The sequence below is a fragment of the Elaeis guineensis genome, chromosome 9, assembly GCF_000442705.2.
Source record: "Elaeis guineensis isolate ETL-2024a chromosome 9, EG11, whole genome shotgun sequence".
Classification (NCBI taxonomy): domain Eukaryota; kingdom Viridiplantae; phylum Streptophyta; class Magnoliopsida; order Arecales; family Arecaceae; genus Elaeis; species Elaeis guineensis.
In genome coordinates, this window is record NC_026001.2 from 97,286,694 (window position 1) to 97,301,746 (window position 15,053).

At 33.7% G+C, this 15,053-nt stretch overlaps 1 protein-coding gene across 1 annotated transcript in view; it reads left to right on the forward strand.

Moving 5' to 3' along the window:
- LOC105050988 (OVARIAN TUMOR DOMAIN-containing deubiquitinating enzyme 12) overlaps window positions 1-4,294 on the forward strand; it is a 9,581-nt gene extending 5,287 nt beyond the window's left edge. Inside the window, exons 3-10 of the mRNA XM_010931225.4 lie at window positions 233-306; window positions 1,064-1,118; window positions 1,233-1,307; window positions 1,740-1,813; window positions 1,976-2,024; window positions 3,123-3,207; window positions 3,843-3,899; window positions 4,079-4,294. Coding sequence (XP_010929527.2) covers window positions 233-306; window positions 1,064-1,118; window positions 1,233-1,307; window positions 1,740-1,813; window positions 1,976-2,024; window positions 3,123-3,207; window positions 3,843-3,899; window positions 4,079-4,125 — 516 coding nt within the window. The 3' untranslated portion in view covers window positions 4,126-4,294. The remainder of the gene's footprint in view (window positions 1-232; window positions 307-1,063; window positions 1,119-1,232; window positions 1,308-1,739; window positions 1,814-1,975; window positions 2,025-3,122; window positions 3,208-3,842; window positions 3,900-4,078) is intronic.
- The last annotated feature ends 10,759 nt before the right edge of the window (window positions 4,295-15,053 follow it).

A 15,053-nucleotide genomic window follows, 5' to 3' on the forward strand; every position in this document is an offset into this window, starting at 1 on the left:
TTCTCATGGTTAAGAAATAAACTAGGGGGTTTTGCCTAAGTGCTTCTTTTAGCAAAGTTACTTATCTAATTTCTTTCTTTTTTTTTCCAAGAAATAGGGTGGTAATGCCACCACCTTGATTCAAATCGAGGACGTTTCCCAGTTTTCTGTTCATTTGTTTATTGGTGTACGTTAGGCTCTTGAGGTAATAAAGCTCATTTTAAATACTCTCCATGATTTGACATATCTGCAGCATATCCCCCGGATAAATTCATTCATTCCAACATTGGGCGATGCCAGTCTAGATCACCAACGTCTCCTCCAAAGGTAACTTTCCTCCAACGCAACTTATCAATGGGATAATAAATATATTTCTTCTAAATGATGATTATAGTGCATAATCTTACATGTTTAACTTGCTTTCGATGTTCTGCCTGCTAGCATATTCTGAAATTTCTATTTTTATTTTCCATTCCAAGGGCTTCGGCATGTTGCATGCATAATTTATTGCAATTCTACTTCATTTGTTATATTAGTGGTTCAACACTTGTCTGTTAAAGTCTTAAACTGAGTATGTGGTGAGATATCTGAGATTGCTGGGAGAGGTTTGGTAGTAGGACTGCTTACACCCTCATAAGATTCATAAAAGAACGAGATCTTGATCAAGAGGTTTACGATTTGCTCACTGGTCTTCTTATGAATACATTACTCTTTTTTCCCTCGATATTGCTCCAGTTTGGCTTCTTTCGCTAGTCCACATTTTCTTTTGAAAATCCATTTAGCCCTATATATTACAACATGTGTATGTTTCAAGGGAAAAAGAAGATCCAACTTTGTTTTCCATCCTAGTGTATAAATCCAGCATGCAGTACTAGCATTTCATTTTTGGAAGGCAACATAAAATTCATTTTTGTGTTGCATAGGCTCTGATATTAAGGAATTTTCTGAAGTCATAGTAGATGCTTAAGATGCTGCGGATAATTTTAATACTTCATGATGGAATTATATTGTAATTCTCTCCATTGATCTTTTCCCTCCTTTGACTTGTCATACTTAGCAATTGTGTAATATCATTCTCTGCTAGGCTAAATGCTTATGGCTTATATGAAGTGAAGGTTTCGGGGGATGGCAATTGTCAGGTTTGTATATTATTTTGCTTCTTACATGGTTGGCATGTGATGTACTTATTTTGAAAGCCATGAAGCTGAAGCATCTGATCTATTGGAGTGGTACTTGATTTCTCCCTCTTGCAGTTCCGTGCACTTTCAGACCAGATGTACAGATCACCAGAGCATCACAAACATGTACGAAAAGAGATAGTAAAGCAGGTATTCCAAATTTTTTCCACTCCTGTCTTCTCTTCATATTTGGCTTCATGCACAAGGTAACCGTGGAAACATATATAGTCCAGTAAAGGCATCTCTTCATACCCATACTGACTTTATACTGCTCTCTTTTTTTGTTTCTGCTACATGCAATGATTTATTTTATGCCAAAGCAAAAAGGTGATGTGCATTAAATACATGTTTATAAAGATCAAAACGCCTTACCCTTTGTTTTTGGGTTGATATACAAGAGGCTGTTTGGTCATTGGTTTCTGCATCTGGTTTAAAATGCTTGTGACTGTTATTTGTTTTTAATGTATATTTTTGGTGAGGATCTCCTGATAGTAAGGAAATGGAGACATTTTTACTGTATTTAGGGCCTGAAAAAAATGGCTAGTGTGGATTTTCTTACATTATAGATGTTTCCTTGTCCAGCTGAAAGAGTGCCGTTCTTTATATGAAGGTTATGTTCCCATGAAATACAAGCACTACTACAAGAAAATGGCCAAGTAGGATGCTTTTCCCAAGTCAGCTTTTGATTTTTCCCTTGATCATTTTGCTGAATCAAATATATCTGTTCTGTTGGTATTACCTTGTGTTTTGTGCTCTTTAACTATTATTTTCACCATGCTGCAATGATGTTTATGGTATTACATTGTCACATTCTTCAGATCTGGTGAATGGGGAGACCATGTTACACTACAAGCAGCAGCTGATAAGGTCTGATATTTTTCTGCTTTGCTTCTAAACTATTTTGTGACTCCTACAGAGGCTTGAAGACACCTTAAAAGTTTATCTTTCATGTTGCCTCTTTTTATCTTGTTTTTGTGGACAGTTATTCTTTAAAATATTTTTGTCATTCAAAACTTAGGGCTACATAATTTCAAAATATCTGTGCTTTTTGAGATGGCCGTACCTTCAAGGTCGGTCATATTATTTAGGGCTTAATCATGTAATTAACTACTCATGAGATGAGACTACCAGTGGACTTACTGCTGTTGAATAAATGACAGTTACTTTTGTAGTAATTTGTTTTTTTATGTTCCTTTTAACATTTTTTATAAGGGTATATTGAGGAGTTTTCCTTGCATTTTGCTAGACAGGACTTCCGTTGATGTTTCACTTGACTTGACCAATAGATTAAATTATTACATTTTCATCAGCACATGCATGACGCAAGATCTCTTTTTCATGTGGTTGAAATATCAAGTTATACTTAGTATTGTCAATCTTGTAAAAATAGACAACTATGCTGATGTGACGCTAATATTAGTTCTATTAGAAGACATCATGCAAGCAATGGCTGTGTCGAGAAAAATTGTTATAAACTCATGCAGGCTAAATTAATGTGAAAGCAAGAAGAATAAACATTAGCAGTAACTGTAAGGAAAAGCAAGAGCACACAATCAGCAATCCTATTGCTTGTACTCGCAATTCAAATTGAATATCTTAGAATACACATAGGTGCATGTGCAGCATGTTTAAGCATGTGCAACATCAACTTGCATGTAGATACATCTTGGGTCCTGGTTCTGAGAATGTAGCTTTTCTCCTGTAAGATATGAACGTTTAATTTAGGTCTCATAAATAAAAAATAATTTACTGATGATGTTTTAGTACTTGAGTTGTCATTCAAGCTTCTTTTTTATCCCTTGTGCGTTAGAGCAATTCTAATGCTCAATTTTTAGCTCCATATTTCAGGACTTTGGAGTTGATAAACTGAATGTTCTAGTAACCATGTTGCAATTGCTACTTCTAGCATTTGTGTTTTGACATAAACAACAATAAGTGTCTCTAATATTGCTTGTTTATATGCAGTTTGCAGCAAAGATATGTCTTCTAACTTCATTTAGAGAGACCTGTTTTGTTGAGATTGTTCCACGACATCAAGCTCCTCAAAGAGGTAATTTTATAAGCTTAACAATGGCCACCTAATCGCTAAATGTATAGTTAAATAAATTAAGAGCTACCAAAATCCAAAACCAGTCTGTGAATAGTGTTGGACTTTTAACCAATGATATCAAATCTTCTGATCCTTCTAACTTATGGTATTGTGGAAATGGGAGTAAACCTATTTGAATAATTAAGATTACACGTGTGGCTCATGTTCTTTGGTGAAATACTCTGGAGCCTCAAATGAAATGATTGCATTATTCACCAGATACTCGATCCAAGTACTAAGAGATACATTTCTGATTGATAAGCAGACTCTGCCAATCTTTGATAGTGCTGATAAGGCAATTCCTATGAAACACAAGGGTACTCGATAAGCTCTCAAGAAATTGGAGTTATCAGCGTTAGGTTTTGATCCTCATTAGTATACAATATGGCAAACTTAGGACAACCCTAGTTTGGATCCCTAGTGTCTCCTCATTGTTGGCGAAACAGTCAATTTGACATGATATTAGAAAATGTACGTTACTTTATAAAGAAGATATATACATAACTTGATAAAGAATATTACTATGGTTCTTGATTACTTTGTAAGCTGTATCTCAAATTACTGCTCTCAAAGCATCACTTCTTTATCTTATGCAGAGCTATGGCTGAGCTTCTGGTCTGAAGTACACTACAATTCGATTTATGAACTTCAAGGTCAGTTGCTTAATGATTATATAAAACTGTTTTATACTTGAATTGTTTTAGGATGCTGGTTAGACTTGTTTGAGGACATTGGCTAGACTTTGGTTTGTTATAACTTACTTCCCTTCCTCTGACATACTTTTCTTCTTTCCTGATTTACCAGTTGATGATTGCTTTGTCTTGTTTCACAGATCTTCAAGTTCGGTACAAGCGTAGAAAGAAATACTGGTTATTTTAGAGGGTTGTGTAAAGCTTTAAAGAGATATAGAGGTCAATCCTCTTGTGCATATGTATGTGCTGATTTTGAGTATTTATTGGTTTACTTTGATTATGGTTCTTGAATTGTTCTGTATTATTTGTTACAATAGATATTGACTTTGTCAATCCCATTCTTTATATTCTTTAAATCTTTTGGTTCATTTGCTGCATTTTAGTTAGCACAAATGCTTTCAACTGTACCAAGCTTGAAGCAGTATCCGTATTTCATATGTCGACGTATGGGACTGAATCTGGAACCAAGTAGGTTTTATTATGTTCAGTTAAAAGCCCTGACTAGCTTGATTATTGGCTTCTCGAAGACGTTAACATGCAAAAACCATAAAATATACTTCCATGGACTTCTACGAAACCAGAACCCATCATCCCTTCATTTAATGGGTTGTAGCCTGCTGGTGGGGTGAGTTTGGTATTGTCTTGTGCTATCCATGGGGGGCTGTAATTCAATATTTAGATGTTAAATTTCATCTAGTGGATGGCAAGATAAATCTTAACTTCCATGAATCTATTTATTATGGATACTTTATTGATGTTATGCCTTGATTTTCTATTAGCTTGTTTTCATAGGCTTTTTTTTTTTTTTCTTAAACCCCCATTTCTCTTTACCGTCTTGGAATAATGCAAGAATTGAAATTGTTACTATCTTGGAATAGCTTCTGTCATTTCCAACCTCTTAGGCGTGGGGGGACATGATTTGAGCTTCATGGTATACAAGAGAAACCGAATCTTGTAAGCAAGAACTGCGATTGGTATCTGGCCTGAGCAAAGAAATTTCAAAGAACACTGGTAACTGAAGGGAAAAACATGGATCATTACTCATTAGCATGGATATGTAGGGATTTTCCCAAGATCATTTGTAGAAGATTAGAACACAAATTTATTGATGCATATTTGTATTCGTCGTTGATTTCTAAACTCGGATGCAGAATCTCATGGTATTTATAGAAAGTGAAGAGGGGATCTAGCCAAATCTATAATAAACTCTAACAGATTTTTTCATCACGGGCTCAAATTAGATTCAGGTCTGCATTGTGCCATCTAACATAAGATCCGCATAGCCCAAAATATAAGGATCACTAACAACATTGGACTTACATGCATATCTATCAATTTGAATCATATAATCAATCCATTTTTAATAAAATAAAATAAAATAAATAAATAATTAATAGCAGTCCATAATTAGAAAAAATTTCGCATTTTTTCACTTAGACAACATTAATTATGATTTATTTTAAAATTTTAAAAATATTTTATTTTTAAAAATGACTCTCGGGCTGAACAACAGAAAACATAGTACGTGGTTACGATTTTTGAAAAATATATAATTCATGGATGGTACCTTAAAATTGACTTGGTCTAATAGTATCAATCATATTGAATCATGAGTCATTGCATCCTTTATTAGATATATCTATGGTTATGAATATCATTAACACTATCACCGTGAGTCTTGGTGTAGTAGTGTAGTAAGAAAATAACATCCAAAAATGATCCTAATACATGCTATTTTTATTATCGATTCTCCAATTCTCTTCAACATTCTTGGATACAAAATAAGCAAGAGAAATTTTAATAGCTTCAACAACAAACCATTCTATTTCACATACTCAACATGGTGTCAATGACAAGACAGCACAACATATTTGAGACTCGACACCTGATCTCAGGTTTCATATAACAGGTACATAAACAAGAGATATCTTCAAATATACTAAAACAAATATATACATATAACTGAAAGAATTAACATAAATATATCATTAATTTATCATATCAATAATGTATATTAATATTCATCATAAGTATGCAAGATGAAAAGGTCCATAACAATAAAATATCAATAAATCAAAATACAAAGTCACTCCCACTAATCAAGTATGTCAAAAAAATTCAATATGTCTATATTTTCAACAAGTCTTGTAAAGCATATGGACCTTAAAGTCTTGGTTAGAGGATTAGCCAATATGGACTCTATATCTATGTACTCAACAGTTATGTACCCTTTCTTCACAAGATCTCTTACTATCAGGTACTTCAGCTCCAAATATTTAGATCCATTAAAAAATTTATTATTCTTTGTAAAGAACACAACAGCTCTATTATCACAATAGATTATCAGTGGTCTAGTAGTAGAATGAATAATTCGAAGTCCTGCAATAAGATTTCTCAGCCAACAAGATTTTAGGGCACCCAGCAAGATCTAAATCTAAATAGCCCACCAAATCTAGGTTAACAGATCTTCTATACACAAGCATGTAATTTTTGATTTTCTATAAGTATCTCATCACTTTCTTTGCAGCAACCTAATATTGGAAGCCTGAGTTTGACAGATACCTACTAAGAACTCCAACTTATGAAGGTAATATCAAGTCTGATACAAATCTGAACATACATCAGACTCTCTATAGCACTGGCATAGGGCACATTTTTCATCTAATCTTTCTCATGCTCATTTCTGGGGCATTGATCTTTACTCAACTTGTCACCTTTAGCAACAGGCGTATCACATGATTTGTAATTATGCATATTAAATCTTTCAAGAATTCTATTAATGTATGCCTTCTATCACAAATTCAATAGATGATGTGATTTGTTCCTATAAATTTTAATACCTAGGATAAAGGTTGCTTCTCCAAGATCTTTCATATCAAAAGTCCTAAATAATATTTATTTGGTCTCACTAAGCAAACCAAAATCACTACTAGCAAGCAAGATATCATCTACATATAAAATAAGAAAGATAAACTTGCTCCCACTGATTTTGAGATAGATGCATTGATCAACCTTATTTTCCTCAAAGCTAAGAAAAGTTATCATCTCATCAAATTTCAAATACCATTGTCGAGATGCTTATTTTAAGCTATAGATGGACTTCTTTAATTTGCAAACTAAATACTCTCTCATACTTTCCTGAAAACCCTCAGACTATTTTATATATACTTCCTCATTGAGATTACTATTCAGGAAAGTAGTTTTAACGTTCATTTGATGAAGATCCAAATCATAATGAGCCAATAAAGCCATGATAATTCTGAAAGAATTTTTTGAGGATACTGGAGAGAAAATTTCAGTGCAGTTAATTCTCTCTCTGAATACAGCTTTTAGCAACTAATCTACTCTTGAAATGCTCAATTCTTCTCTTGGAATCTTTCTTAGTCTTGTACATCCATTTGCACCTAATAGATTTACAATTCTCAAAAAGCTCAAAAAGCTCCCACACTTCATTATCAGCCATAGACTGCATTTCCTCTTTTATAGCACCTTTCCATAAATCAAATTGAAGATAGCTCACAGCATCATGATATATTACTGGATCAACCACATATCCAATGTTATAGTCACTTTCCCCAAGGTAGACAAAAAAATATTAGGAATAGCAGGCCTTCTCTGTCTGACAAATCTTCTTAATGGCACCTCCTTAACAGATTGAACTGATCAAAGATTCTCAATATGAGCAGAAGGATCAGGAGTCTGAACATCTACTCTATCAATGGATGCAGAAACTACATTCTCATATGATATGGATATAGGAATGGAGACAATCTCAATTTGACTACTATCAATATCAACAGTCTGAAAAGATTCAACATCAATCACATCAAGTTCTAGAAATTTAGCAGTCAGTGACTCTACAATTTTATTATCTCTCCCAGGATCATAGAACCTATATCCTTTAACATGTTCTGGATACCCAATAAAACAACAACAACGGGTTCTAGGGTCAGTTTTTTTCTTTGTTGGGTTATTTATTCTTACTTCTGCAAGACAACCTTAAACCCGGAGATGGTTAAGCTAGGCTTTTTACCAGTCCAAAGTTCGAAAGGTATTTTAGGCATAGATTTATTGAGAACTCTATTAAAAATATATAAAATAGTTTTAAGAGCCTCACTCCACAGATATTCTGGCAAGTTAGACCTATTCATTATGTTCTTCATCATATCTTTAAAGGTGTGATTACGTCTCTTGACCACACCATTTTGCTCAAGGCTACCAGGCATGGTATATTAGGTAACAATCCCATAATTCTATAAGTCTTTGACAAACGGACCCATATATTATCTCACCACATCATATTTGTCATAGTACTCACCCCCACGGTCAGATCTCATAATCTTGATAATCTTTCCTAATTATTTTTCAACTTCTATTTTGAAGATTTTAAATTTTTCAAGAGTATCTGATTTTTTTTTAATTAAATAAAGATAACCATATCAAAAAAAATTATTAATAAATGTAATGAATATTTATTACCACAGATCGTAAAGGAATAAGATCCACTAATATTAGTGTGAATTATTTTTAAAAGGCTTGAACTATGAATTGTCCCTTTTTTTTAGTCTTAGTCAGTTTAACCCTAATACAATCAATACAAATCTCTATGGCTCCAAAATCTAAGACGGATAGAATGCCATCCTTTATCAATCTATCAATTCTTTCCTTAGATATATGTCCTAAGCCCTTGTGCCACAATATAGAGGATCTATCTTTGATCTTAGAACACTTTGCAACTATATTTTCAACATTTAAAGAAGCATAAAGATTATCACAAGCTAAATATAATTTATATAATCTATTATTCAAAATACCATAACCAACAATCTAAGAGTTAAACATCAAATTAACTTTTCCATCATGAAAATCAAAACCAAATCCATGCCTATCTAAATAGGAAACATAAATCAAATTTCTTCTAAAAAGAAGTACATAAAATGTGTTCTCCAAGAAAAATCAGATTCTAAAGTCAACTTAACAACTTCTATATATTCTACTTCGACTTTAAGATCATTTTCTACTTCCAATTTAGCTTCCTTCAGACTTGGTTTCCACTTGCTCATGAACCCTTGTAAAGAAATTGCACCATGAGTTGTGGCACCACTATCAATCCATCACAAATCAACAGGAACATTGACTATGTTTGACTTATAACAAACAAAAACTAGGGGCTTACCTTCCTTCTTTTCTTTTTTTTTTTTCTATTCAAGACTTGAATTTATGGCATTGACTCCTTATATGGCCTTTTTTCTTACAGTGAAAACATTTGACATTTTTTTTAATGACAGCTTTGAGACATCCTACAAAATGATTTTGACTAGAGTTGTTACCATATCCTTTAATACCCTGAGACTATCTATGAGCAGTAGGTTTACGTCTTTTATAATTCACAGAACCCTTGCTAGAATGGGATATGGATTGGAAGAAAAGAAGGACACTCTCACTCTTTTCTTTTTTAAGCTTTTCTTTCTTAGCAATACATTTGGTGATCAAGTCATTAATACTCCGGATTTCATCTAGAGTGTTATAGGCAATTTTGATCTGAGAGAATTCAACAAATAAGGAATTCAAAGCATGAGGCACAAGAAAAGAATCAGGCAAATCAATTTTGAGACCCTTAAGTTTGGTTGAGAGATGAACCATTTTCAGAATATATTTCTTGACACCCTAAATATTATCATATCTCATGGTTGTCAGTTCTTTCATTAGGCATCCAAACTCAACATTTTCAGACACAAGGTATCTCCGTCCTATAGCATCAAACAGTTCTTTAGCATTATTGATCTATGGTAGACCACTCAGTAGATGCTCAGAAATAGATCTTTTAATAGCAATCAAACTAAGCTTATTAGACTTTTTTTTATTTGATAAAATAATCCTTTTATTCAGTTATACTCTGATCATTGAGATCATCAGAATTCTTCTCACTCAATGTCAGGTCAACGTCAGCAATCCTTAAAGCAAATCCATGTCTTGCTTCCACCTTTTATAATTTGGCCTAGTCAAGATCTCAACGATAATATTATTATTGTTCACACCAAATGAGCCTGTATAATCAAATAGCAGGAATGCAAAATATTAGTCAATGGGCATGTACATAAATAACATAAGCCATAAACAAGAGTCCAAATACAATATCATAATTTTTTTTTTGGACAGAATGTGCAATATGTGTTCTGCATATGAAGCCACAAGAAGAAATATCCTATCATTTAGAAATCTATCCTCTTTGGATAGACGGACTCTGAAAGCTAGAGTACCCTCATGACACAATGCTCCATGTAGTTCCTAGTTAAAACACATAATAATCCTCTTTAGGCAAGTGATTGTATGCCATAACTAGAAAATATTCCTCTCATGATGAAAAAAATCCCATGGACTAACATAAATAAACCACTTTGATGATAAATATTCATGCCAACCCATAAAATTATCTATAGAAGAAAATAAATACCTAAATAAATATAATTCGATATACTTTAATCACATATATGTCCATAAATGATCAAGTCCAGAATAGAATACTTAACAACATGCATCTCACCGATCATGTTATAGTATAATATTGCATTCCAAAGCCACGATAACAAATTTGTACAGCTCAAATAAATAATTTAAGTTTTAACTTATTTAATCTCTCAAAGAAAAATTAAAAGTATATAAAATATACATGCAACTAGAGAAAATACATGCTATCAGAGGGTCAATCACATGCTACAATAATTTTTTAAGCTATTATGTCTCAAAAAATATTTTAGAAAATGATATATTACATCACATAATTAAAAAATATCAAAAAATTAATTTTTTGAGGACTTTTCAAGGATTAAATTGAAGTTTTGAAGGATTATTATGTAATAATAAACTTTAACAAGGGCTAAACTATAACACAGGATCTTTATACAATAAATTACATCTAAGGACTAAAGTATAATTTGTCCAAATTGAAAATAAATATTATAATCTATAGGGACTAAAATGCAAAATTTGCATAAAACTGAATAGCAAATCGGATTTGGATCTCGGGTTGAAACCTGAAACCCGTTAAGGGTTTTCTCCTCCTTCCTCACGATTTGGCGGCGGAGAAGAGGGCCAACACCGGTGCCCCTCTTGCCCAAATACCTCACCAGCGGTTACCAGGGCTTTCAATTGGCTGCTCGATGCTTCTTCTGGCCAGACGCCATCAGTTCATCGATGATCAGGAGAGGAAAACCGTCGGTAAAACAAGATCCGATGGCTTCTTCTTTTTTCTTTATTTTTTTTATGTTTGAAAATATATGGAAGGAAGGGATAGGTCTGGCATTCGGCACATCACCTGTCGGGGTAGCCGCCGCATGCCTTTGGATGGTGCTATCGGTCAGATGGCTATATGCGGCAATGGCATGGGTGGAGGAGAAAGCCATGGCGGTAGGAACCATTGCCCTCCTTTTTTTTTGATCAGATCTTTGGATATCCAGACGAGGGTCTCTGGCCCCTTCACCGCCAGCTAGTCCTGGTCGTTGGCGGACCGCTAGGATTGCCACCGGAACATGTTCTCACCGGAAATAGGTCCAACCGACGAGTTGGAAAGGAGAAGAGGGCACGACCATGGGAATCCATCCCTTTTCTTTCTCCCTTTTATCTTTTTATTTTATTTTATTTTTTGTATGAATTCAAAAAAAAGTGTTTTGATTCTGACCTTCTACAAAATTTTTTGCTCTGATATTAATTATAAGGTTTTTCTCGTGACCATATGCAGAAGTTTAGAACACATATTTATAGATGCGTATCTGTATTTGCTATTGATTTTCAAATCTTGATGCTCAGATAAACATTGAAGGCCAAATCTTTCTCTCCAACTTCCTTTCAACATGCGGCTATTCGATGGGATAAGTCTGAGAACTAATCTCATGGTATTTATAAGAAATGAAGAAGGAACCTAGCCAAATCTAAAACAAACTCTAACAGACTCTTCTATCATGGGTTTAAGTTAGGTTCAAACCTATACTGTGCCGCTCAAACCATACCATCCAATATAAGGTCCGCATAGCCTAAAACACAGAGATCACTAACAACATTGGACTTACATATATATCCATCAATTTGGATCATATAATCAGTCTATTTTTGATAAAATAAAAATAAAATAAATAAATAATTAATGGTAGTCTATAATTAAAAAAATTCTCATGAGATATTCTATCAAATATTTTATCTCTGTGACTCATCTCAGGTTTAAGAGGGTGGCATCTACTCAAATATTTTCTTTTGTAAGCGGCAAAAATGACTCACATAGGAGGTTTATACCTTGTGGACTAGCTTGCAGCAGCAATATATACATGCAACATGGTTGGAGAAAATGATAATTCTAATATTTGATGGCCATCCAGATTGGAAAGGGTTTGGATCCAATGGCAAATGAGATGTGCAAGATAATATCCAACAGCTTCCCTGCATCGCTCCATCCCTTGATGTAAGTCACAAGATTGATGTGGTACTTACGTGTATTGGGTATTATGGACTACCCCTTATCTCTCTTTTTTTTTTTTTGACTAAAAAAAAGGGAGAGTTGGAGAGGGACGGCGCCCGATGCATCTAGCTTCTCTGGGCATGATGATTCGGAGCTGAGTTTGGATGAATAGATGACCTCCTCCCCACCATATGGACAAACCAACAGGTGAGTACGCCATCTCAGTACCACTGAAGGCCAACAGATCATATATCATTTTTAGACGCCGTATCCGAGCCGTCAGGATATGTTCCATTCGACAGTCATTCGTATCCTGACATTTAATTATAGGATATGTTTCATTCGATAGTCATTTGCGCCCTGGCATTTAATCATAATTCAGTATATGCCGTGATTCGAATTCGGATCACATTGTTGGAAACAAAGGCCTGTTCCGCTGGGATGCCATCTCAGTGGTAGAGTGCCCCTTATCTGCTATTGATGAAAGGTATTATGGTTTGGGTTGTATTTTTTACGTGAAAGAGTAATTTTTTTTCTTGTGATGTCAACCATTGGATTGCACAATATCTACTTCAAAACATATACATATAGATAAAAGGCACAGATTGGATTGCTTTGAGATCTGTACAAAATGTGATCTAATGGTTGATGTCACAAAAAGTGATCAATCATTCTTTCGCACGAAAGATACAGTGGAACTCAAGATATTATTGGGTGTTCCGCATCTGCCATTGGGGAAGGAATCATGATAGCAATATATTGGAAATCAAATTGTTTCCATCTGGATAAAGCATTGGACCACAGAGATCTCGGGTAGGATCAACAGAAATTTGTGGAAAAATTTTGGTGCAGGATTTACTTTCAGGTGCAAAGGTGGTCTTGCATGAAAAATATCACGTGCTATCCCTTCTTTCCCTATTCCTATTTGTATGGCTATGATCTCCTATTGTTTCGGGTTTTTCGTCTAGTGCTGGTGTAATTTGGTTCCTTATGACCAGGACATAGCCAGTTGTGAGAACTGAGATGTCATCTTGTGAGATCTGGCGATTAGGTATAACTGATTTCAGATCATGGACCTCAGATTTCAACCTAAGAGATGCCTATGTGAGCTGTCTCTATCCCCTCTGTCAGATTTCAGGATTTGAGTGGGGTCAAACAACAGCTGAGGGAAGTTTTTCAAGGTCAAACAATTGTTAGAAACTGCGATGGTTGTGATTAAGTTCAGATGGTCACTAGTATATGGTTGGTTGTAGTCGAAGTTAAAAAGAGGTAACAGGGGTCCCAAGGAACCTGAAGAAATTTTGAGCATGCGACTGTTTTATCTGTTGTAATATATCGTTATTATTCTTGTTAGCTGATTGAATTATTTGACAAGGGATGCTATGTTGAACAGTGATAGCTCAATGGTGGTGATGATCGTTCATGATCATTCTGTTTGCATATATGGTGCAATGATGATAGATGAGCTCAATAGTAAGTTGATGCTATGCCCTTCCACTCCTATCAACAGTCGAGTTCATTTAGGCAGTTTTAGATCTCTAATCTCTATTCACTCATGGCGATGACAGTATGTTGATAGGACTGAAAAATAACTCCACTGCCATTAGGAGACTTCTTTGGGGGATGCATATGATTAAATATGGGATCAATTGACCCCACAAAAAGATAAAAAAAAAAATTAGGCATGTATATATACCAGTGAAAAAAGTCAAAACTGATTCCATTAATTTTATAAATTGAATCCACATTTTATGTAAAATTTTGAGAAAGTAAAGAATAAAAAGAACCACATCAAAAGAATAATTATGACCTACATTCTCTTTTTAATGACTCATATGTCCTATCTCTCTCTCTTCTTCTCTCACACTACTTTGATCTATCTTTTTTTTTATTAATTATTTTTTTATTTATCTTTTATACCCTACTCAATCCCCATCCATCTATCTTTTATATTTAAACTCCATATCAATTTATTTTTTATATTTTATAAGGACTATATCAAAAAATAAAAAAATTAATTATGATTTACATTCTCTCTCTTTAATGACTCACATACCTATCTCTCTCTCCCTCTCGCACACTACTTTGACCTATCTTTCTCTTTCTCATTCTTTCTCTTTCTTTATTCATTATTTCTCTATTTATCTTTTAACGCTCCAATCGAACCTCATGGTCCCCATGTCCACGCCTTACATTTAAATCTCACATCAATTCATTTTTAATATCTTAATTAATCCAAATATAATAGAAAGTCATATGTTCTTTTTGTTTCTCTTTTCAATCTGAATTAGGTATATTTCTTTTAGCTTCTTTTTTTTGTAATGCTCTTTTAGTTTTTTGCTTTATCTTCTCCATTTTCTCACTCATATTAAATATATATAATTAGAATAATTTTTGATTAGTCATTATAATTTTAACATTTAATAACATCTAAAATTTTACTATGATATTTTTTTATAATATTTTATTATGAAAGATATTTAAGATAGTATATAATATCATATTTTAATAAATTTTATTATTTTTTAGATAAAATAATATTTTATTATTATTTTTTGCTTCTTTCTTCCCTACGGCTCCTATGCTTCTTTTATTATATTGATCTTACAAAGTAAAATTTCTGGATCCACCACTCATTAGGATGTATTGGAAGATTTGCTTGCTAT